The 25,600-nt window shown below is 52.2% G+C and overlaps 1 protein-coding gene across 1 annotated transcript in view; it reads left to right on the plus strand.

The window, feature by feature from the left end:
• Positions 1 to 25,600, plus strand: part of EFCAB6 (EF-hand calcium binding domain 6) — a 221,323-nt gene that overhangs the window by 27,200 nt on the left and 168,523 nt on the right. Inside the window, 3 exon segments of the mRNA XM_084955059.1 lie at positions 161 to 227; positions 19,345 to 19,481; positions 24,179 to 24,291. Coding sequence (XP_084811185.1) covers positions 161 to 227; positions 19,345 to 19,481; positions 24,179 to 24,291 — 317 coding nt within the window.

Here is a 25,600-nt window from a genome sequence, read left to right on the forward strand (position 1 = left end):
AATAAATAAATAAAGACATGTAGTTTAAAATGAAAGAAAATAAGATACTAAAATAAATGTGTAACTTAGAAATCCTTCTAACTTTGACCTCGGTGTGTCTTATGGAACCGTTTGTTTGGTTAAAATGTTTTAACAGAAGTTTTTCGTTCTTATTTTGAAGGGGAGGTGAGAATGCGATGAACCACTGTCGGACGTTAAGAGACCTCGAAGCCCAAGTGGCAGAAAAGGTAACGGGATCTTTCGGCGCCTTCTCCCCGCCCGCGGTCGAAAGCCCTCGTTAGCAGCGGGGGCCGTTGCCAAGTGCGGTGCCTCTTGTCCGCCGCGCTCCCGTGTCAAAGTCGCCCGACTCAGTGGCGCTCATGGGAGAGCCTGTACTCAGACGACTCCGCCTGCTCGGTTGGCATCTCTCTGGATGAATGACACCGGCAGAAGTCCTGGGGTAGTAATTGCTTTTGTATTAACTTTAGATGCTTATGAGTTAGGGCTGCCCTTCGCTCTTTTTGTCCATGATGGAAGCAGGATTCTCTTTAGGAAGAGAAAACCCCTGCTTTTCAGCAGTGAAGGCCACATCGACAGCAGCACGGTTTTCACCGGGAAAACTCCGAGCGATAGATATCGAAGTATTCCTTCCCTCCAGCCAGCTTCCATCATGCTGTACCCCAAGAGAGTGGACAGAGTGCCCCGTGGTGTGCCTTCGTGCATTTAGAAGGGAGCCTACACCTTCGTTCCCGTTGGCGGATGACCGTTGGGTGTCGCGGCGCACAGCTAGGGAGGGAGCTGTTGGCGGCATTCGGGGATGGGACTCGGACCCCTTTTTAAAATGCATTTGCGCCTGTCAGTTACACGAGCAGTTTGAGAATCACGGTTTAATTTACTTGATTCAATATGTTGGTTTGAAATGTGACACATTTCTTTTTCTTTTCGAACCCTTCTGAGATTTTCATACATTTCAAAATCAAAAATAGCCAGAAATCCACAAAATGTGTGTCTCAATTTCCCTGGCTGGTGCCCTTAACACCAAAAAAGTCATCCTAGTGTGATAACTTTTTAGCATCGTGTGCACCCAAAACCTAGTTTCACCCTCGTTTCCATTAGTAGGAGCCCTGGCGTAAGTGTTTGCTGCTTCTCTTGTGATCCATTTGTCGCTCCGTAAGAAACATGTAATATGATTGCTGTTATTTATGGTCTATAGCTTTAATTTGTCTCTTCATAAACTGTGAATCATGAAACTCTCCTGGGAAAGTCAACTGTTGTGATGGCTATCCTATCAAGATAAATGCTATTACGGGTCAATAATGCACCATTACAGTTGGCGGGGAGGTGGGGACACAGGCCCGGCTTGTAAAATAACCGAAAGGGAGGCTTCGGTGAGGACAGCTGGACGGGCGCTCCGCCAGTGGCCATCTCCCGTCTCAGTCCTTCGTATCCCAGCCCCCTTCGCATTCCAGGCCCCTTCCCATCGAAGCCCTCCCGCTAAGCGTGGGCCAAACCAGTGCAGCTTTTGTGCAAGTTCTGGTGAGAACAGAGCGGGGACAGTGAGGTCGATGCCAAGGAGCAGGTGATGGAGAGAACACCTCATCAGGGCCGCTCCAGCGCTTTCTCTGCCGTGCATTCTGGCCAGCCCAAGCTGCGGCCCAAATTCCACGCGGGCCCCGGGCAGGCGGGTGGCATGGGACGGGCTTTGGCGTTTGCCGGCCAGGTGGCCTTGGACAAGTCCTTGTCACCGGGCTTCCTCCTCTGGCTATGGGGATAGAAATACCCACCCTGCAGTGTTGTTGCGGGGCTTGAAAACACCCAGTAGAAAGGACCTGCAGCACCACGGTGATACCAGGCCTGGTTGTTGTGGTTATTAGCCATAGTCTCCTTTGAAGTGTAAGCAAGAACGCAAGTGAACGTTATCCCCGCGCCCCCCAAATAGAACAAACCAAACGCACCCCTCAGGTGCAGCTCTGCACCTCTGCAAATGGGCTACACGCGAACATCGGAGACTGGGAGGAAAAATCCTTTAAAGACGGCTCTCTCCCGACAGACACTGTCACTGCTCAGTGATCTACATAGTTTGGGAATGAAAGCTGCTAATTATTTTGTTTTAAATATAAGTCCACATGGCTTACTGGAGCCAGGAATGCATGCAAATGTCTCTCTGAGTTTTGGGAGCCAGACTTTGCTAAATGTGTGTGTGGTCTAGCTTTCCTTAGCAGTTGGCACCCCAAACCGACTGAACCCCGGTGCTGGTGGCGTCTGATCGTTTTCTCCCTCAGTGAGCTCGGTCTGACGGCTGGTTCCTCCGCCTCTCCCTAATTCGCGTGCTCCTGGACCCTCCAATGCGTGTGCACGGTCACGCTCCGGCTCCTTGTTTGGTAGAACCCTCGGGCTCCCCGAGTCTCATTTTCCTCATCAGTTAAGGCTCAGGTGGCCTGGAAGGTCCCCAGGTCCTACCTCAGGATCCTCTGTGGCTTCATGTGACGGAGGCTGGGGTCTGAGTCCGTGGGGCCCATATCTGGGGGAAGAGGGAGCTCTGTAGTCCAGGTGGTCCTCAGGGGTCGTCTTCAGGCTCCGCGGGCCCAGGTTCCTGGTTTAATCTGCGCTCAGGGTCCCCTCTGCCGGTGCCGAGTCTCGACCACGCCTCACCTCCCAGCTTCTCCCCGGCTCACGAATGTGACTCTGCTTCCCTTTGGCTCCACCTCTGTGCCTTCTCCGGGGCGTCTCCTCGACTGCTTTGAGGTCTCTGGTCCTCGCCCTCCTCTTAGTCTCCCGGGGGCAGAGGGAGGGTGGGGTCAGGTGCACCCGGCTGGAAGGCCGGCCTCCGCTGCTTCCCGGGGGGGGGGGGGGGCCTTGGAGTAGAGACGGCTACACGCGCCTACCAGGTGGTGACGAGGGTGAAAGCTGAGAACATAAGTGAAGCCCTTGCCTACAGTTGGTGCTCAATAAATATCAGTCTCTTCCTCCACCTATGAGGCCGCTTCTCCCTGGCAGGCACTCCTGAAACCCTGCCTGTCCTAGCTCTATCCGCCACCAGGTGGTGGCCCCAGCTCCGAGGTGTCTGGTTGTCCTACCCTGGGGGGAACAGAACTCCAGACCCAGGTAGCTGGGACAAAAAGGAGCTGCTTGGGTGCAGGCAGCGCGTGGGGTGGGCGTGGCCCCGGTCCCGGGCAGTGGCCACCATTCCAGACACTGCCATGTCAGGTGGTTTTCCAGCTGGCTGTTTCTTATCAACAGGGGGAAACTTCTCTCCAGGACTCAGGTGTGCATGGCCGGTGGGCAGGGACACTGCAGTTCCTGCCTTGGCACCTGGGCCCCAGGCTCCTGGCTCTTAACCGCTAGGCCAGGAGGGCCTCTTTAGGAAAGGTGTTGATTCTTTGCATCCCGCCAGTGTGAATTTTTGCTATGCCTGGAGGTAGCCCCGGTCCCTTACAGAGTCGTTGCTTTAGTCACCATCGCCGAACGAGTGAACAGAGGTTGTGTCCTGACCACAGGACGTCATTTTGCCCCTGTGGCATTTACTGCAAACGGATATTTGGGAGTTTTCTTTCCTTTTCTGTCTCTGGCGTCCTGCCCTCTCACACGTCTTCCCAGCTCCTCAGCTGCTTTTGCTCCGCACCTGCCCTGCGGCTCCCTGCTCCCAGCCCCTACCTGGAGCGGAGGCCGCGCCGAAGCCTGAGGCTTCACGTGAGGACTCTGCCAGGAGCAAAGGACTAAAGCAAAGCTTCAGTGTGTTGCCAGGTTAACCGAGTTTTGGTCTTTTTACTCTGTTTTATCTTTTCTCAACTCCCCACACAAGGATTAAATGGAAGTGAAAGAAGAGGCTGACAATGGAAAGATCTCGTCCTGCCTCTGGAGGTGGGCTGGGTGCTCACTCTTAGCCACGTCGGGGAATTGCCCAGACGCCAGAAGCCCTTCTGACTTATGAAGGAGCAGAGTGTGTGTTTCGTGTCTCCTCCTGCCACAGGCCAAAACATAGTTTTTAACTGAAGACTAGAATTCAAGAATGTGTGATGCAGCTAAAGACATTTGCAAAAGAACAAACCCGGCCAAAGCCCAGGCGGCTTGCCCTCACACCACGTCAGCTCCCAACCTGAAATGCTCTTTTAAGCCTGGACGAGGGATGTCAGAACATCTGGTCTACCCAGTCAGCCGTGACTGGTGTGTCCGCTGGACACCGGCTGAAGGGACACAGGTTTTGAGGAGATTGCCCTGGTGCTTTGGAGTTGTATAGATGCAGCCTTTGTCATTTCAGAAGCGATTAGTAAACCATTAAGCTGCTTGCTTGGTCTGTAATATCTTCCTGAGGACGATACTTAAGTGCTGGTTAGATTCATTTTCTTAAATAGGCGAATTTTCTTAAAAAAGAAGTTAAAAAAATTATTGCTTGAGGAATAAAGAAACGGTTGTTAGAATCACTAGAATCACACCCTCTTCGTAAACATACCTTAACAGTATAACACCACATTAGCACAAACGAATGCCTCGGAACACAGTCTGTTTGCCTAATAAAAAGACTGTGTCAACCTGGAAATGAGGCCATTTACCGGAACATACAAGCTTTTGGTTAATTCGTAACATTCTCCTAATCCCACTTTTATCAGCTCCCCTCCGGTGCACTTGTATTAATTGCCTATTATAGCAGGTATTTGAACACATCTCCTCTTTCATCTGAAGAAAATATTAGCATATCGCAGGGCTGTTGGGACAGATTGTATCTGAGGCACTTTTTCCTCCCCGCAGAAAAGCCCATCAATCATAACTGAATCTAGTGATTAATAATGTCACAGCTCTTGTTCCTGTGTCTCTGTGCAACTAAATGAAGAGCAGTGCTTACATTTTGATCGAGAGAATTTCGCATCACAAAATAATCAGCTGCCATTTTATATAAAAAAAAATTATATTGAAAATGCTTCTACCCAGGACCTATTTTTGGCTGCTCTATTATTAATTTACTAAAGCCTTCATCAGGAAACTAAAGCAAAGATCCTGTTATATCAGAATTTGTATTATTTCAGACTACGTTTATCTTTGGAAAAAACATCTTCCCGCCTGTGGCAAGTCAACAGCATGCATGAGAGTACAGGGGTAAATGTTTAAAACAGCATGTTCGTGGGGACAGGTCTGTGGTGTAGGGGACAGACTAGATCCATAGGACTCAGGGGGCCGAGTGCACATCTGTGTCCCCACCCTCCCTGTCTGAGTGACCCTGAGCAAGCTGCTGTCTCTGGACACCGTGCTCTCGGCTGCGAGATGGGGAGGCAGTATTACAAGGCTTTTCCAATATCGTTGATGTTCTCCATGGGAATAAGGATGAAAGGAAGGTACCACAGCGCAGGGCCCACAGAAGTCACGCAGAGCAAGAGGAGCTTGCATTTGGAGACATAAGAGGAGAGCGTCGTCTCGCGCAGCGTTAAGCGACGGGACGCGGTGGCTCAAGGGTTTAAGCTGCAAAGAGGACTGCGAGCGGCGGCGCCCGCCCTCCACCCACCGCTCCAGACTCGGCGCCGGCCGCACACCGAACCCGAGCTGCCGACTGTCCCCCTGCGCCCACCCCGAGGAGCCGCCCCCACTCCCTCCAGTTGAGCACAGGGTCCCCCACCCGCTGAGTCCCTCAGGCAGAGGCCCGCGGGGTCGGCCCCATCCTGCCCGGCCCCGCGCGCGCAGCCAGTCCATCCGCACGTTCCCTGCCCCCACCCTCGCCCTCTGCACCCTGTTTCACGTGACACCCCGGGCTGGCTGTTCAAAACACCAGTCAGAGCTCCTAGACCCCCGCGGTTAAGAGGGCCCGTGGTTCTGGTTGCCCACGGAGTGGCCGATGGCGCTCAGCGAGAGCGGTCCCCCTGCCCCCCGACGTTCTCTGCACCACTCTGTCTAACACGGCCCGTTGTCCTAGCACTTAGAGCATATTCTGAGGTTCAGTTTCCTTGTTGATCACCAGGAGACACGTTCCCCTTCTTGCTCACTGGGCTAATTTTGGTGCCTTGAACAGATCCTGGCACCTGATATAAGCTCCATCAATATTTACAGGGTGAGGTGGTGCAGTGGTAATGAACCTGACTAGCATCCATGAGGATGTGGGTTCGATCCCTGGCCTCACTCAGTGGATTAAGGATCCGGCATTGCTGTGAGCTGTGGCGTGGGTCGCAGACATGGCTCGGATCCTGTGTTGCTGTGGCTCTGGTGCAGGCCGGTGGCTACAGCTCCGATCAGACCCCTAGCCTGGGAACTTCCCTACGCCACGGGTCCGGCCCTAAAAATATTAAAAAAAGAAGGAAAAGAAAAAAAGAGAAACAAGATTTACAGGGTGAATAAATCAAGGTCTGCAGGAAAAGCTCACAGCAACTGGGGCAGCCAGGAGCAGCTTCACGAGAAAGATGAGTTGGAGCTTGAGTTGGACTATGGACGGGGTTTCAGTGCGTGCTGAGGTCGGGGTACACCGTGAGATGGGGGGTGGCTTTCAAGATCGCAGTCTGGTGTGAGAGAGGACGGGGAGGTGGGGGCAGCGGTGACGTGGCCGGGGCAGGGAGGAGACGGCTCTGTGGCTCTTCTCTGGGAAGTTAGGGTTCTCCAGGCAGGATGGGGCAGATCCATCTTGAAATGTAGGCTGGAGAGAAAGATGCTTAGGTGTTAACCCTAAAGCCTGGGGCCCGGGGTGGTGGCGGCAGTCTGTTGCAGGTTTCTGAGAGGGGGTGACAACACCAGAGAGAGAGGTCCTGTCAGCGCCGTTGTGGATGCCCTGGGTGGGAGAGCCGCTGGAGTTGGGCACCATCATCCTCAGCCTCTGTCTGCTGAGCACCTCTGCTGGTTGGGAGGCGCGTGGAGTTCAGGGGAGGGGGTGGGCCTGCCTCTCCAGGTGTGCAGCTCTGTCTTATGAGTGGTCTGGGGTCCGGGTGATGGGACCTCAGTGTCCTTGGCCTGTGGTGTCAGAGGTGGGGCTGGGCTAGAAAGAAGGTGAGACAGGAAATAGTTCTTCTGGGTTTGGCACCCTTTTTTAATTTTTTTTTTTATTTTTTAATTTTTTTTTGTCTTTTTGCCATTTCTTGGGCCGCTCCCGCGGCATATGGAGGTTCCCAGGCTAGGGGTCGAATCGGAGCTGTAGCCACCAGCCTACGCCAGAGCCACAGCAACGCAGGATCCGAGCCATGTCTGCGACCTACACCACAGCTCACAGCAACGCCGGATCGTTAACCCACTGAGCAAGAGCAGGGATCGAACCTGCAACCTCATGGTTCCTAGTCAGATTCGTTAACCACTGCGCCACGATGGGAACTCCAGTTTGGCACCCTTTTAAAGTATTTAGACTTGGAGCTTGTTTTTCAGAGCTGTGTCAAACATTCAGTGAGTACCTAGGATTTCTTTTCTCTCTCTGTCTTTTTTTTTTTTTTTTTTTTTTTTGTCTTTTTAGGGCCTGTATCTGCGGCGTATGGAAGTTCCCAGGCTAGGGGTTGAATCAGAGCTGTAGCCGCTGGCCTCCACCACAGCCACAACAACACAGGATCTGAGTGGCGTCTGTGACCTCCACCACAGCTCACAGCAATGTGGGATCCTTAACCTACTGAGTGAGGCCAGGGATCGAACCTACATCCTCATGGCTACTAGTCAGATTTGTTTCCACAGAGCCACAAGGGGAACTCCTAGAATTTCTTATTAGATGACTTTAAGCTATTCGTTGCAGGTGAGCATTTTATTTTATTTTATTTTTATTTTATTTTTTTTGTCTTTTTGTCTTTTCTAGGGCCGCACCTGCAGCATATGGAGGTTCCCAGGCTAGGGGTCCAATCGGAGCTGTAGCCGCCGGCCTATGCCAGAGCCACAGCAACACCAGATCCGAGCCCTGTCTGCAACCGACACCACAGCTCATGGCAACGCCGGATCGTTAACCCACTGAGCAAGGCCAGGGATCAAATCTGCAACCTCGTGGTTCCTAGTCGGATTCGTTAACCACCGCGCCACGATGGGAACTCCAGGTGCACATTTAAAAAATGAAAATCAAATGTACCTATGGTGTGTATAACGGGAAGTTACCCTTTTCGCCTTGGCTACAAGGAAACCCAAGACCAGATTTTTGGATTTTTGCTCTGTGACAGCAAGTGTGACTTTCTGGTTGCTTTAGCTTTTTTTTTTTTTCTTGTTTTTTTTTCCCCCCTCCGGCTTCCTTCTCTGTTTTCGTGGGTCTCATTTAGATGTCTTCTTATGTGAGCTTGTTCAGTCTCTGGTACAGGCAGGTTTGCATCCGTTCAGGAAGTCAATGCCTGGTCCTCTGCCTGGGGTGGGGGCGGCACTGAGCCCAGAGAGGAAGACAGCCCAGGTGGGGGCAGGGGTGGCGGGGAGCTCGGAGGCGCAGCCTCTGTGAAAGGTGAGCAGTGCCGGGCCCCACTCCTCCCACGTTGTCCCCAAATTGAACGTTTGTGTTTATGAGGTTCTGAATGGAGTCTAATTTTTTCCTATCTGGTTTGGCTCATCTCTACCAGCTGGTAAATAGGAAATGTTCGCGGTGGGGAGCCAATACTCTGCAGAGTGTAAACAGATGGAATCGATATAAAGTGACAAGTTAGACTGTGCTGCTGAGAACGCGGAGCCAAACCCAAGAACATCGCAGTCAAGCTACTTATTCCGTTCCAGTTCATTTAGTCCTGAATAGCGCTTCATAGCTGCACAGCTGTGTTGTTCTCTCCCCCCCCCCCTTCTTTCTTCTGGGTTGATAATGACAATTTCAAAGAAAAACTTTAATTAAAGATTTTATACGGAATAGCCAAAAGTAGAATAATAAGGAAAATGAGCATTGATGTGTTTATTGTAAGAGAAGCCCTTTTTCTTGGCTTCAGTTTAAAACATGTCCTCCTTAAATTTAAAATGAGTTGAGTGGTGGTGACAGAAAGGTGCCAGACGGACAGCAGTGGTGGCCGAGCCCTGCCTGTTCCCGCAGAGCCAAGACACCGGGGCAGCCAGAGCCCCCCGCCCCCGGCGTCTCGGTCTGCAGGCAGGCGGGTGGGGTGCCGTCCCCGACCCCCTCCTGCTGGAAACCAGGCGAGGGCCGTGGCTCTGAGGGAGGAGCCCGACAGGAAACAGCTACACAAGAGCAGTTCGAATAGCATCTTGGGTTTACGGTAGCTTGCAGGTGACCCTCTGGCCTGAGGACGCCTCTCCTTCCTCTGGGAAGGGCCTGGTCAGGGCCAGGCCTGGAGAAGAGCATTCTGCAGCCGGCACAGGAATTCTGGGCTTAAGGGAGGAAGCGGGAGGCCTTTTCTCACCTCCTTTAAAGTCTGGGTGGTCGTATTTATTTGATTTCGCAGCTTTCCTTCCTGGAGCTCCAAGTGCTATAAAAAGAATTTTAAACAAAGAACTGCAGCGTAAGAAAAACATCCACCGTGAGCAGTTTATTGAACCATCTGAACTCAGTGGGGTACAAATATGAAGCAGTTTGATTCTCTGCTTCTCAAGCAGGCGCCTCTGCCTCCCCCGGCCCCGACGGCTGTCCTGGGCGGGCCCCGCCCCAGGGATCTCCGGCACCTTCAGGTGTCAGCAAGCCCGGTGGAGACTCGCTCGTCCAGCTTCCTCCCCAGCCCAGATCAGCAGGTGCCGCTGCCCAGAGCCAGCCTCCCTCTCCTGTCACTGCCGTCCTCCGAGGGGCACACGGGGAGTTTTTAGGACAGGGCTCGGGGGCCTCGGAGCCGTGTGGTTTCCCGGTGAGGAGAACCAGCTCCGGCGTCACCCCCTCTGGGCCTCCTCGGCTCCACTCCGGGTGGGGCGGGCCAGCTCCTGCTCTCAGGCTGCTTGCGCCCCTCGCTGACAAGCAGCGCCCTGGGAGCAGGACTGCAAGCCTTCTGCCTTTCCTTTCCTTCCTTGAAAAGATGTTTAACACCGTTTTAAAGCTTACTTTCCATTCGGTTATTATGAAGTATTGGCAGTATTCCGCCTGTTGTACAATAATCCTTGAGCCTGTCTCACAGCCAGCAGGTTGTGCCCCCCGCTCCCCCACCTCTCTGGTGCCCTTCCCTCCACCCCTGGTGACCACTGCTTTGCTCTCTGTATCTGTGAGTCTGCCTCTTTTTTTTTCTTTATATTCACTAGTTTGTTGTGTTTTTTAGATTCCACATAAAAGTGATATCATACAGTATTTGTCTTTTTCGGTCTGATGTATGCCACTTAGCATAATGCCCTCCAAGTCCATTCATATTGCTGCACATGGCAAAATTTCATTCTTTTTTATGGCTGAATAGTATTCCAGTGTCTGTGGGTGTATACATCACATCTTCTTTATCCATTCATCTGTTGATGGACAGATTGCTTCTACATCTTGGCAATTATAAGCAATGGTGCTATGAACATTGGGGTGCATATATCTTTTTGAATTAGAGTTGTTGCTTTTTGGGAATATATTCCCGGAAGTGGGGCTGCTGGGCCATATGGTAGTTCTGGTTTTATTGTTTTAGAAACCCCCGTACTGTTTTCCATGGTATGGGAAACTACCAATTTCCATTCCCACCAACAGCGTACAAGGGCTCCCTTTTCTCCACATCCTTGTCAACATTTGTTATTTGTGTCCTTTTTTTTTCTTTGCTTTTTAGGGCCATACCTGCAGCATATGGAAATTCTCAGGCTAGGGGTCGAATCAGAGCCACAGCTGCCCACCTGCACCACAGCCACGGCAACACGGCATCCAAGCCGTGTCTTCGACCTACACCACAGCTCAAGGCAACGCTGGATCCCCGACCCACTGAGCAGGGCCAGGGATTGAACCCATATCCTCATGGATACTAATTGGATTCATTTCTGCTGAGCCATGAAGGGAACTCCCTATTTGTGTTCTTTTGGGGGATAGCCATTCTGACAAGTGTGAGGTGACATCTCATTGTAGCTTCGATTTGCATTTCCCTGATGTTTAGTGATGTTGAGCATCTTTTCATGTGCTTATTGGCCATCTGCATTTCCTCTTTGGAAAAATGCCTATTCAGTTCTTCTGTCCATTTGTTAATCGAGTTGTTTGCTTGGTTTTTTTTTGGGGGGTTGAGTTATGTGAGCTATTTATGTATGTTCAATAATAATCCCTCTGGGTCATATTGTTTGCAAATATTTTCTCCCATTCAGTAGGTTGTCTTTTCATTTTGTTGGTGGCTTCCTCGGCTGTGCAAAAGCTTTTGAGTTTGATTAGGTCCTGTTTGTTTATTTTTGCTTTTAGTTTCTTCACTTTAGGAGACAGAGCCAAAAAACATTGTTGCGACTTATGTCAAAGTGTGTTCTGCCTATGTTTTCCAGAAGGAGTTTCATAGTATCCAGTCTTACATTTAGGTCTTTAATTCATTTTGAGTTTATTTTTGTATACAGTATTAGAGAATGTTCTAATTTCATTCTTTACATGGAGCTGTCCAGTTTTCCCAGCACAGCTTATCGAAGAGACTGTCTTTTCTCCATTGTATATTTTGCCTCTTTTGTCATAGATTGACCGTAAGTGCTTTGTGGGTTTATTTGGGGGCTCTCTATCCTATTCCATTGATTTATGGGTATGTTTTTGTATCAGTGCCATACTATTTTGATTATTGCAACTTTGTAGTATAGTCTGAAGTCACGGAGCACAACTCCTCCAGCTCTGTTTTTCTTTGTCAAGATGGCTATTCAGGGTCTTTTGTGTTTCCGTACGAATTTTAAAATGATTTGTTCTAGTTCTGTGAAAAATGCCGTTGGTATGTTGATAGGGACTACATTGAATCTGTAGATGCCTTGGGTAGTATAGTCATTTTAACAATATTGATTCTTCCAATCCAAGAACATGGTATATCTTTCCGTCTGTTTGTATTATCTCCTATTTCTTTTATCAGCATCTTACAGTTTTCGGAATACAGGTCATTTGCCTCCCGAGGTAGGTTTATTTCTAGGTATTTTACTTTTATTTTATTTGGCTGCACCTGCATTATATGGGAGTTCCCAGGCCAGGGATTAAATCCAAGCCACAGCTGTGACCCATGCCACAGCTGTGGCAATGCTGGATCCTTAGCCCACTGCGCCAGGCCAGGGATTGAATCTGCACCTTTACAGTGACCTGAGCCACTGCAGTTGAATGCTTAATCCACTGTGCCAGGGAGGGAACTCTGGCATTTTATTCTCTTTGATGCAATGATAAATGGGATTATTTCCTGAAGTTCTCTCTCTAATACTTTGTTATTAGCTTTCTACCTTTCTTTCTTTTCTTTTCTTTTTTCTTTTTTTCTTTTTCTTTTTTGGCCACCCAGTGGCATGTGGAGTTCCTGGGCCAGGGGTCAGATCTGAGCCGTAGTTGTGACCTAAGCCACAGCTGTGGCAGTGCTGGATCCTTGACCCACTGTGCTGGGCCGAGGATTGAACCTGTGTCCCAGGGCACCCAAGATGCTGCCTTATCCTCTTGTGCCACAGTGAGAACTCATAGCCTTCTACCTTTCTTGGTCTCCACTTACCCCATGGACAATTCACAATGCCAACACACAGTGCTATCCCTGCCAACAGTAGGCATGCAGACTGCTCTAATCTGCCCCTCCCGCTCTGCTATCTCTGTTCAGTTCTCAGTTCCTTTCCCCTGGAAGGTGAAGAGTAGATCACTGTGAGTCCACAGAATGACATGCCTATATGCCCTTCTGCAGGCACCTATTCTGTCTGCCCAAGGATTTCCTTGGCTTACCAAGGCCTTTTCCTTATGAATGTTGCAGTCACCCATCCCTCCCTCCAACTGCTCATCCATCAATTTATCTGCCATTCATCTGTCCTTCTATCTGTCCGTCCATCCATCCATCCATCATCCATCCATCCGTCATCCATCCATCCATTCATCATCCATCCACCCATCATCCATCCATCCATCCGTCATCCATCCATCCATTCATCATCCATCCATCCGTCATCCATCCATCCATCCATCATCCACCCATCCACCCATCATCCATCCATCCATCCATCATCCATCCATCCGTCATCCATCCATCCGTCATCCATCCATCCATCCGTCATCCATCCATCCATCCATTATCCATCCATTATCCATCTACACATCCATCCATTCACCCATCTATCCATCATCCATACCTTCATCCACGTAACAGATATTCATCAATCCAGGCCCTGTTCTTGGCCCTGGACTCTTGTCCACTCAGGACCTTCTGCCCTCTTAAGGCTTCCATGAACTTAGGCTGGGAGTGGGGAAGTGTGGGAGATAGAGGAGTTGACTAGGATGGGGGAGCAGTGCCGGTCGAGCCTCTTGCTGCTCCCCAGCTTGCATGTGGTCATCTGGTTATTTATGTCTCTGTCCTGAGCCTTTGGTTCTGATCAGCAATTCCTATCATACCACCGTCTAGTGAATATGTCCCTGGGAGGCACCTGCGCATGTGAGCTAAGTTCGTCTTTACCCACTGACACGGTGCCCTCACCCACCCCATCTCACAGATGAGGAAGCTGAAGTTGGGAGGGCACTGTCCCAAGGCTACCGGAGCGTAGTCGCCAGGGCACTTCCTGTGGTCCTGGGTGGCAGCTGCCGCGTCTGGAGGGGGTTCCTCTCCCCACTCCCTCCTTGGCTTTACTCCTCAGGGCCACATTTTCTGCTTCTCGGGGTGGCACTTGTGAGTCCGCCCTCCGTGAATTCATCTCCATCTTTACGGCAGTGTTTTAATTTGATTTTGCTCCTATCACTTTGTTTTTCCGTCATCACCTCCTCCTTTTTTACTTTCCGCCACTGTGAAAGGAGGCGTTTTCCCCCTCTTTTCTTGAAATGTTAGGTGAACGAGGCCTGGTTTGATTGGCCATGCTTCAGAACTTTAAAGCTCTCTGTCCTGCTTTTTCCTAGCCCTGCATCCAGGTGGAAGAATCTAGCTTTTTCAGTGTATCTTCATGGTGGGTCCCTTCCCTAGGTCGCTTCTTAAGCAGGGCCCAGGGCTTGGCCATCTCCCAGCTGGGGCTCTGAGGCCAGGGAGAGGGTCAGATGCTGCCCTTCTCTTGGGGTCTGGGATGCTGCAATGGGGGCCTCGGGGGTCTTGTGGGGGCTGGCGCAGGGCTCAGAGCCAGCCGGGGGCCCCTGCTGCCCAGACGGGGTGGGACTGAACTGGCACAGGAAAGGGGAGCGTGGGGGGGGAAGAGACTTTGGGGCAGCGTCTTCAGAGCCTCAGGCCATTTCCTGGCTCCTGAGTCTTTGACGCAAAGCCTTTTACCTTTAGCAAAGTGTAGCTGTTGTTTTGGTTTTCCTCTTAAATCCTTAATGGTTCTCGCTTCTGTGCACCCGAAGCTGACCTGACACCCACCACCCCCTCAGGTGTAATGCGGGGTGCGGGGGACCGGGTGGAACAGGGGTTGCGAGCCTCTTCTGGGAAGATGGTAACTATTTGTGTCTCGGTGGCCAGAGTGTTCAGTCTGACTCCTCAACTCTGCCTGCGTAGGGAAGCGGCCCAGGCAGCTTCGTTTACAGAAGGGAAGGGTGTGGCTGGGCGCCAATAAAATTTACTTTTGGATCCTGAAATCTGAAACTCACGTAACTTTCACGTGTCACAAAATATCCTTCCTTGATTATTTTCAACCACTTAAAAATGTAAAAAGCATTCTTAGCTTGCAGGCATACAAAACCAGGCAGCAGGCAAGAGTTTGCAGCACCTGGAACACAGGAAGCTCGGCCCCCACAGGCACTGGAGCCCGGCCAGCAGAGCACCTTTCCCAGGCTGGGCTCGGGGCTCAGGACTTGGGGCTGGGGGCTCAGGGCTCTGGGCACTGGCAGGGCGGGAGCACGCTTTCCTTTCTGAGAAGTGGGATTTGGAAGGAGGCGCTTCTCTCTTTGGGAGCTGGCAGCATTTTCCCTCTCTGTGGGTCTGCCCTCTCTAGCCCTACCTCCAGAGAAGCAGCAGAGGACAGAAGGAGATGGAGCATCTGGAGAGCAGGGCCGGGCAGGGAGTGGGGACCTCCCCTGCTGGGGCGCATGGGGTGCCCTTTCAGACTCCACGCTGTCCAGACGGAGGTCAGGGAACCAGGGCGGGGAGGGAGGCAGGAAGGCCAGGGGAGAAGGTGCCGGTCTGCCCCAGAGCGCACGGGGCAGGGCCAGGAGGGCGTGTGGGCAGCGACACGGCTGTGGACTCACTGTGCAAATATTCATGAGCATCCACTCTGTCCAGGGACTGCTTGAAGCCCGAGGAAACCAGATATGCCCCCCCCACCCCCTGCGGCATTTGCATTTCAGTGAGAGAAGGAAGGTTAGGTTGTCCAGGGCTCCTGGCGGCCGACTGGAGGGGGCAGGTGCCCTGGGGGCTGGTGAGGGACAGGCGTTCAGCGTGACTGGAGCCCTGAGGCCTGGGGGCTGCGAGCCGGAGCTGCGCTGCGGGAGCAGGAGGCTCGGCGTCGGGGCCCCCAGGCAGACTTGTCCCAGTTGGACTCAAGGGCAGGTGTCCAGCAGGCCTAGAAAGGAGCTGGCTGGGCCCCACTGTCGGGTTCCTCGCCTTACTGCTTCCTCTCCCCCAGCTCCCTTTGCCGGGAGGGAGGCAGGCGGCGGAGGCGGGGCAGGGTCCTTTGATGCCTTTGTGCTGTTTCTTTCTCGTCACGTGGGGACAAGTCTTCTCACCGCGGCCCTAACTCCGGTGCCTCTGATGAGCCTCACCATCTGCGGCGCAGTCTAGATCTTGCCAAACTTCAGTCTGACAAATGATAAGAAACTTGGAGACATACCTCTGGTGGGTGTGAGTTCTGTGCCAGGTTTGCTGTTCCCGGCTTTCCGCGCCCGAGATCCATATGGGTTTTGCTTTGGGTTTTAAAAAAGCGCATCGCCTCATGTCCTCGCGTCTTACCAGAAGAGGTGAATCAGGATTTGGCAGCAGAGCAAGGGGCTGAGATTCGCGGTGTTTTGGGCCACGGGCACAAGCGCTCCCTGTGGCTGGGGCCCCGCTCTGTTGGACACAGCGATGGGGCTGAGGGTGGGCAGGGCGCGGGTGTCACCCGCCTGTGCCGTCCGCTGGGCCCCGCTTGGTACTCCCGGTTCTGAGTATTGAGATCACATCCGCCGCTGGAAGCGGGCGTGTGTACACAGTTCAGCACAGGGCTCTGCGCGTAGCAAACAGCCCGTGAATACGTGTTCCATCACCGTGTTGTTGTGAGATCTCTATTACACGGAACGCGATCGATCGGTAGTACCCTCAGGATTGGCCCCAGGAGGTGTGTGAAGACTCTAACCAGGCTTCCTCAGAGTGCGGCTTGATTCCAAGCGGGTGGAAAGAGGTGGAGTCCTTCCTTCATTCACTTGAGCACATGCTTACGGAGCACGGACTCTGCCAGAGGCTGTTCTAGACCAGGGGGTGAAGCCGTGAACAGAACCCTGCTCCCAGGGAGCGGACATCCTGGAGGGAGAGATGGACGAGAAAGACGAGCATTGAGTCAGCTGGGGAGACGTCCTTTGAAGAAGGTGATGGCGTTGGGGGTGGGGTCCTGCCTTCTGCAGGGGTCAGGGAAGGCCGAGACCCGCCGGAAGGAGGGAGGGGCCGGTGGGGAAGGACATCCAGGCAGAAGGAACAGCAAATGCAAAAGCCTTGAGGCAGGAGGTGGCTGGCTGGCATCCAGGAGGAGCGGAGTCCAGTGTGGCCTGAAAGCAAAGATCCAGGGGACGGGTAGGGGCTGAGGCAGGTGAGCCACCCAGAGCCAGTGGGGCCCTCGCCTGTGACCTGGAGGGGCTGGGAGCAGAGGGGTCTCCCTCAGCCTCATGATTAAACAGGACGCCCCGGCAGCTGTGTAGAGTCGGCGTGGACGCAGGGGACCAACTGCAAGGCCATTGCTCCAGCCTGGCCCGTGGGGAGAGACAGAGCTGGATTCTGGAAACGTTTGGAAGGGAGGGCTGTTGGGCTCTTGGGCTCTTGGGCTAGGCTGGACGTGGACGGGAGACGGGAAGGTGGCAGGACGGCCCTGCTGTAGGGGGACCGGGAGGCTGAGGGAGGGGCAGGCTGGGTCTGCGGAAGCCGGGATGTCTGTTAGGCTCTCACAGTGGTGGTCCCCGAGCAGGTGGACATGCTGAGGGCTCAGAGGAGAGGCCGGGGCTGGAGACAGACACCAAGAGTCATCAGCTGGTCATTAAGGGCCCAGGACTGGGCCGCTCGGGAGGGAGTGTGGTTAGAAAAGCCAGGAGACCCCAGGCCCGAGTCTGCAGGTGCCCAGAGTTCAGAGGCTGGCAGGTGAGGAGCGACCGGCGGGGACCAGAAGGAGCCTAAGCCAGAACGTGGAGGAGAGCCTGGGGCGGGGCGTGCGTCCAGGAAGGGGTGGCCAGCTGGGCGGAGGGCTGATGCGAGCACAGCGAGATGGGCCCCGGGAGCTGCCCTGCGTGGCAAGGTCACCCTGACAGGGTCACAGTTGCTGTGACGTGACGGGGACCAAACCGACCGGGTGTGGGGGAGGCGCATCGGAGACAGAAAACACGGATTGATTTCTGCAGAAGGGAGGCGGCGGGAAGGGTGGGCTCATCTTGGGGGTGAGCGCAGAGTCCGGACCTCAGGGCGGGTTGCCAGGGCCCACGGGTGAGAGTGTTGGGGTCACGCGTGTCCTGCAGCCAGTGTCCCGGAACGGCCGGGAGGCCAGTCCCTGAGTATGGAGGCAGACGGGCTGGGGATGTCAGGGAGCTTCGGGCCATTGCCTTCCAGTTGCTTCTGTGTCCCCTGCAAGGAGGAAGGTTATTAGCGGGAGGAAGGGGGAGGGGCGGGCAGCAGGCCGTCTGGTGGGGCCCAGGGAAGTGCTTGAGGCCCATCTTTTCCAGCCACCTCAGGTGCTCAGAATAGGTGGTGGGCTGGATTTGACCAGAGTTAGTCTCACCAAGAAGGGAGATGCAAGGGGAGGAGGGCAGGTGGGCACCCGGCAGGGGCGGCTGTAAAGGAGGACCCGGGCGGGGCGGGAACAGCACCCAGAGCGGCAGGCGGGGTCCTGGAGGGGAGAAGGCTGTGGGGAGATCGGGGGAAGAAGCTGAGGAGGGGAGCGAGGGGTGTTTGGTCTGGGAGAGTGGCTGGTATTGGTGACAAGGTGTGAGTTTGCACAGGGAGAGGGGAGGGCCAGGAGCCGAGAGACTACAAATCAGCTGTCGTCTGTGCGGACGCCCCAAGAGGTGCTGGAGCGCGGGGCGGCGCGCAGGGGCGAACGTCCCCAGGTGTGAGGGGCAGGGGGGCCCCAGACCAGCCAGCCAGGAGGAGCTGGGCAGGGGCCAACCTCTCACAAGCTCAGGGGTGCCTCTGGGGTGATGCCTGAGATGACCACTCCTGGCCCAGGCGGCAGGGGCTCCTTCTTTCAGACAGAGATGGTGAAGGGAACGGCAGAGAGAGGGCGAGGAAATTGGGAGCAAACCTGTTCATCCTGGAGTCCTCCCTAAACTCCTCACTAATCCCCTTGGGCCTGGGCTGGACGTGGCTTTGACGTAGTACAGGACGTCAAGTCAGACCTCCCAGGATCCATCACTCTTCATCCACAGCCCCGCCGTCTCGCCCAGCTCCCTCCCTCCTAGCTCAGCTGCCCCCTCCTGCAGGGAGCCTCCCAGGTTTGTCTCCGGTGTTCGGTGTTCGGCTCTTGTCCCCATGGTTCCTACCTTGGTGAATGTTTACTCACATATCTTATCTTCTCTGTGGGCAGTGCAGTGCAGGGATGAACTTGAGCTTGAGCCCCGGCATCATGAGCATCTGGCCTGGTGATGACGGATGAGTTGTCACCCCCGCCCCTCAGTTTCCTCTCCAAATGGGGAAACGGCCGTTCCTTCCCGTGGGTCGGGGGATCGAGTCACGTGGCTCGGAGCTTGGCACACATGAGCCCCAGTGGGTATTTCTCTCCTTTACGTGCAAGAAGCTTAGGGCAGGGACACAGCTTCGCGTCTCCACGGGGCCTAACTGAATGCCTTTCATATCCGTGCACCCAATAAACAGGCTTTGGTGAATGTGGGAAACATTGCTGTAAAACTTTCCTGTCGTAGCCTTTAAAAATTCAGAGATTGAAATATACACTCCTATTTTTCAGCTCCTAGTAAAAATAGTTTGCATATGGCTGTGAAAAATAAAAATTGTACAAGTCCAGCTATATGCCAGAGCTAAAGTATCAATTAACCAAAAAAGATCTTTCATATGGCTCTAAAAGGGAATGAATTGTGTATGAGACTTAACTGCCTCACATCAGAAAAACTTACTAAACCATTTACAGAGAAAATTGCTTTGGAAACATTCAATAAATGTAAAGCGTCCTTTTCCCCATAGATGTGTCATTTTGCAATACCTATGGCTGTGAGTCTTTGAAAACAGTTTATTTTACAAGAAGTATTTAAACACGGTCCCCCCACCCCCTTTTTTTTTTAAAACTACCATCTTGATTGTGAACCCTGGATCTTTTGACTTTTCCTAAACCGCTTTTCGTACACAGATTTTCAAAAACATTCACACCGTCGCCAAAGCCTTCAAGCTCCTCGACGTCAACAAGACGGGTCTGGTCCAAGCCCGCGAGCTGAGGAGGGTTCTGGAGACGTTCGGTGCGAGGATGCGGGACCATGAGTACAAGCAGTAAGTGCGCGCCCCCGGCTGCGGGGAGAGAGGGCTCAGGGCAGCCCGGCGCCCGGCTCGCGGCGCGGCCTGCCGGTGCGCTGGACCCAGGCCTCGTCCTCGCTCCCGCCTTCTCCGGCTCGACTCTTTTTGAAAGAGGAGCTCACTAGGCCTTGCTCCCCGTTGGTGGGGCTCCCGCGAGTCCTCCCAAGTGCGGGCTGATGGCTGTCATTCCGCAAGGACCTCGGGCGCGAGTCACCTGGCCGGCCGCTTTGAGCACATCCGGTTCTCGGAGTCCTCCATCCATCGCCAGCCGGGCCTCTCTGCCTGCCTGGCCCCTCGCCCACCCTCGCCCACCCCCGAGGGCTTGGCTTCACAGTCGACTGTTACTCAGAGCCCCGGTTTAGGGCAGGAATGAAACATTTCGGGATTTCTCCGTCGGCGGACGTGCTCCCTGTTGGCTCTCCGTCCTGATGGGATAAGAGAACCTGTACGTGCCTCCGGGGACCCTTGTCGCTGAGGTTGGGGCGGGCACGGCTGCAGGGGGACCGGGAACAACCGAACGTTAAGTGGCTTCATGGCGTTCGAAAGCCGCCGCCACCTGCTCCTGACTCGAGGGCAGAGATGGAAGCCTGCACAGACATTGTTTTGAGCCTTCAATCAACTCCCGATCATTTAGAAGAAGCCAAATGTTCAGCTTCTGTGGCTACTTGAGTTTTGAATAGAAGCCACTAGAAGAGGGCCCATGTTTGAGTTAATTTAGACGGTCCTCAGCCAGGGGTAGACGTCCTCTTCCTGCCTTTCCCCGCTTTTCTGAGCATCCTCCAGGCCATGAACAAAACACCCAGCCTGATTATTTTCACCCTGAGCCGAAGCGTCTCCCATGACACTGCAGTTATAAATCGCGACGAAAACGCGTCGTGGTGGTTGTTTACATAGCGGGATGGAGGCCGCGTCGCTTCTGCAGGCGGTGGACTCTGCTCCTCTAGCAAGGAAGCCTAGCGGGCATGTGCCAGCGTCAGGGGCACTGCAGGGTCGGAAAAGCAAGGGGACTTTTTAAAAAATGGATATCTCCGAGGCGTTGGGATATTTTCTTCTTTTTTTCCTCTTTTATAACCCACCTCAGAATATAAAAGACATAATAGATGTTTTAATTTTTACATCTTTCCAACTGGGAAAATGTCCAGAATAAGATCCAAACAAAACAAATTAAATAATTTTGTGCACGCAATTATAGAACAGAAGCAACACTCTTCTAAAACAGGCAATCAAAAAACAAAACAGTGTTTTATTTGACAATAAACCTTGTGTTTGGCGCTGCAGTCTCCAACCTAGTAAATCTATAAAAAATGTTACTGTCTGTTTCCCCATCTCGCAAGTATTGAATAATAAAGAACTCCACAAATTTTTATTTGAGCTTTTTTTTTTTTGAAGCCTCAAAAACAATAGTGTTTGCATGATAAGGCTCGAGGAATTTAACATAATGGAATTGCTTTCCTGCAGGACAGAAACGCGGAAGATCAAAAGTAGACCGTGTCTTCAATTGCTTTAATGCTTTTCTTATTGAAGCTCAAGAATATACCCTTTCCTCGAGAAGCTGCTTCAGTATTAGCTGTGCCTTTTTAGTGTTTGAGCAGGAAACACAATGCCGTTTTGAATCCTCTCTTTTATCTAACAGCTTTCTGTTTAATAGCAGCCTTCCGAGCGCGGCGAGGTAGGAATGGCCTGGACTTGGCCGTCAGGCATGTGCGCGGTCAGGCCTGTGTCTGCCCTCCCCAGCTCGGGGCCTTGGGAAGACCCTGGGTCTCTCTGAAACCCAGCTCTCTCTCTCGGAGAAATGGGCAGATAGCAGGTGCTTGTTTCACGGAGATGCTGCCGTATCATAGATTCCACACCTGCCCTTTACTCCTCTTTCCTTCCTTCCTTCCTTCCTTCCTTCCTTCCTTCCTTCCTTCCTTCCTTCCTGTCTTCTTTCTCTCTTTCTTTCTGGCTGCCCCACGGCGTATGGAGTTCCCGGGCCAGGGGTCAGATGTGAGCCGCCGTTTTGACCTACGCCACAGCTGTAGCAATGCCAGGCCCTTAACCCGATGTGCCGGGCCGAGAATCAAGCCTGTGTGCGTCCTGGCACTACAGAGATGCTGCTGATCCTGTTGTGCCACAGCGGGAACTCCACGAATGCCCTTCGGTCTTTGCGAAACAGCTCTCTCGAGGCTGCAGAAGACGACCCAGGCCGTGGGCTTAAGCAGCAAGGGAGAGGCGATGGCCAGCTTCTAGCTTAACCAGACTGTCCCCAGACCCACGGGGGGCCTTCTTCCTTTCCCGTCTCACAACACCCTACCTTCCACTGTCCTGCAGGGCAGTGTATTTGCTTTTTTGTTTGTTCTTTTTTTCTGTGGGGGGAGGCTGTTCCCATGGCATGAGGAAGTTCCCGGGCCAGGGATTAACCCTGCACCACAGCAGTGACCGGAGCCACAGCACATTTAAGGGTGTCTGTTTTTGGAGTTCCTGTGGTGGTGCAGTGGAAATGAATCCAACTAGGAACCATGAGGTTGCAGTTTGATCCCTGGCCTCGCTCAGTGGGTTGGGCATCTGGCGTTGCCGTGAGCTGTGGTGTAGGCCAGCAGCTGTAGCTGGGAACTTCTGTGTGCCTTGGGTGCGGCCCTAAAAAGCAAAAAAAACAAACCCAAAACAAAAAAACCTGTCCATTTTTTATAAATGTAATAATGCAAAAATTATCTGGAAGATCATTTATCAAATGGCAGATTTGAATAATAGAAATTTAGTTTTAGGAAGAAAAAAGATTTCAAACATTCTGTTTATCTGGATCCTTAACCCGCTGAGCCACCAGGGAACTCCCAGGACAGAGTATTTGAATCCAGGTGAAATGATTAATGAATAGTCTTGATAAATAAACAAACAAATAAGCAACAAACTCTGTAAGGTCAGCCTGCTGCCTGGGCAGATGCGTGAAGCCCAAGGCCGGTCCCAGGTGGTGATGCTGGATGGGTTTATGGGGCAATTGGCATCATTCCCTTTGCCCCTGAGGTCAGCCTTCGCACGGGACCAGCAGGCACTGGGTGTCTGTACACATGTGAGTTCTCCTGTCCAAGTTCAAGTTCCTGGGACAAGGACCTGGGTTGCTGCATCTTAGGGATGCTTCTGTCTCCCCTGCCTTGATTCTTGTTTAAAAAGAAAAAAGAACAAGCCTTTTGAGATACTGAGTCCTTGGGAAGAACTGAGGCTTCCTTTCTGAATTTTATCTGTAGGAAGGATTCCCACGGAGTCCTGTCTGTTCTTGGTGGATGTGCAGCGGGCATCAGGGATGAGGGTGTGCCAGGCATTAGGAAAGGTCAGCATTCCCTCAGGAGCGGGTACCAGCTTGAAGGACCGGGGCCGCATTGCAGAGAACAGAGGCATCGGTGACGAGAGTTTGGTCACTCTCCTGACATTTTCCTGGCGTCACAGAGGAGCCGAGACTTTCTGCAGGATATGGCAACTCAAAGAGGAACACGTTAGATGCCGCCTTTGGGTCCTTGTGCTTACAGCTTCTTTTTGCCAGGCAGAGACTGTGGATGAAAGATGGAGCTATTTAGGGAGTAGCAGTGTTCACACCTGGCAGCTATCATGTCTCAAGATAATTTTTCTTATTAGAACAATAGGCAAGATTCATCAAAGTGGAAAAAAAAAGAAGGTAGGCATTGAGATGAATGCATGACACGGCTCTTTGTTAAATTTGGAAAACAGAAAAATAACAAATACTTTAAGTGATAATTACTAAATTTTTAGAAAGCAGCGTGAAATTAGATAATTATAGAAACCAACACATATGGAGATAATATAACCAAACATTTAAAAACTGTCAATTTTTTATAAATGTAATAATGCAGAAATGATCTAGAAGACCATTTATCAAATGGCAGATTTGAATAATAGAAATTTCACTTTCGAAAGAAAAAAGAACCCAAACATCCTATTTATCTTAACTTCAAAAAAAAAAGAGTATTTCAGTATCTTTCAGGGAGAGACATTGGTTAAGTGTTGTAATTTTTCTCTTGTATGTAGAGAGCATAGATTTCTCCGAGAACACCCCCTGGCCCCCCGCCCCCCACCATTAACTGCTTTAAAATGTGGTGCCATCCTGGGCACGGCTTCTGTCTGTGAAATGGTGTACTTGGTCAAGAAGTGGGGCTATACCCCCCCCCAAATCTAGAGTTCTCTGATTATAGAAATTTCATGCTGACTCATGGCTCAGATGCATTCCCCCCAGTTATTAAAGGAAGCAGGACCAGCTTTTGCTGTCTGAACACAGCGGTGACCCCAGGGGCCCCATCAGAGAAGGGAGAAGACCTTGGGGGTACAGGCAGGCACGTCTCCGGCTGAGCCCGAGACGTTCGCCCATTTGAATCCACGTGCAGCCTGGAGGCCGAGGGCCGCCATCTCCTCCCAATAGCTGTGCTTTTAACTAATTCATCCTTTAATTTTATTTTTAAATCAAAGTACAGCCGATTTACAGCACGGTGTTGGTTTCAGGCACCCCTGCACTTTTAAAATCTCACCGTAACACTCCCCAGGGTTTACTTCTTAATTCCAGCTCTGGCTGGCAATGCACATGAAAATGAATGCCGAGCCCAGCGCAAAGGCTGCCTTGGTAAAACCCCGCATCCTTTAGATTCTCTGTCTCATAACTTCTCAGTGCTTGACGAACGTTTCTATTTTAGGTTTGCAAAGCACTACAACGTTGATAAAGACACCGCGGTGGATTATAATGTTTTTTTGAAGAACCTCGGTACAAACAATGACTTGAACCTTAAATATGATGTGGGAAGTCAAGGTAGGTATCTTTTAAAGCACACAGATAAAGATTTCAGTGTCCTTGGCAGGGTCGCGCCTCATCTGTGAATCTGTCCTGAGGAAACACTTTCCGATGGGAAAAAATGAATTATCCACAAAAACAGTCATGGTATCCTTATATGTGAGAGAATTACCTAAATCTCAGAGTTCCCATCGTGGCTCAGAGGAAACAAATCTGACTAGCATCCATGAGGATGCAGGTTCGATCCCTGGCCTCGCTCAGTGGGTTAAGGCTCTGGTGTTGCCGTGAGCTGCAGTGTAGGTCGCAGACGCAGCTCCGATCCCGCATTGCTGTGGCTGTGGTGTAGACCAGTGGCTACAGGCTCCGATTGAACCCCTAGCCTGGGAACCTCCATATGCTGCGGGTGCGGCCCTAAAAGAACAAAAAGACAAAAAGGAAAAAGAAAAGAAAAGATGCAAATCTCTAACAACAGGAACAGGGTTAAGTGAGTCACAGCATATCCTTGTGGCAAAATGTGCAGCCACGAGCAGCGCGTTCTGTGAGCTTGACGGTGACCTGGGGGCCGTATGTGCAATATCACCGCGTGGCTGCAAGGAAGTGCCACGTTCAGATCGTCTTTAAGCGCCACGTCTCTGGATGTTTGATTTTTTTCTGCTCCTTCTGCATTTTCAAACACTTTTGATAATGAACATGTTATTTCCTTAATGATGGGAAAGACTCTTAATCCGAAGGGGCAGATGGTTGAGTAGTTGGTGTGGTTGCACTGGACACACAACGGCAGGGCTCACGCCGACAGGCAGCCTGGAGAAGGCAGCGTCTTCCCCGTCCCGATGCTCTTGGTCTCGGCCTCCTGCACGTAATGCCTGTCGCGCGGCTCTGGAGCGAGCAGGGCTCCCGCTCCTCCAGGACAGATGTGTGCGGAAGGCAGTCGGAGACCTGCCCTGCCCTGCCAGGCTCTTGGTGGTTCCAGACGAGCTTGCCTGGGGCGGGGGGGTCACCACCGGGACTGGCTCACTCGAGCCGGGCTGTCACTGGCGGGTTTCTCTGGAATTCACTGCAGCAAATGCTCTTTGAGTCTCACTGTAATTCCCAGATCTGCCTGACTGGCAAACTTAAAAATGACACATTCTCAGGTTGCAGCTCAGTTTCATTCCAGAACTTGGCTTTTCAAAGCCTTCCAGGTTTTGGAACTTACCCGACAGCCTGGCCTTCTGAGAATCCTTTTGTCTCTTACCTTTAGGTAGTCCACGTGCAAGCCCCTGAACGCCTAGGCCTTGCCCTGGGTGCAAAGCCAAGGAAAATGCTCTAACTTTAGCAAGTCTGTGTG

The sequence above is a fragment of the Sus scrofa genome, chromosome 5 (assembly GCF_054392235.1).
Source record: "Sus scrofa isolate SSC_HxYL_T2T_F1_AM1 chromosome 5, Sscrofa_HxYL_maternal_Yorkshire_Landrace_v2.0, whole genome shotgun sequence".
NCBI classification, from domain to species: Eukaryota; Metazoa; Chordata; class Mammalia; order Artiodactyla; family Suidae; genus Sus; species Sus scrofa.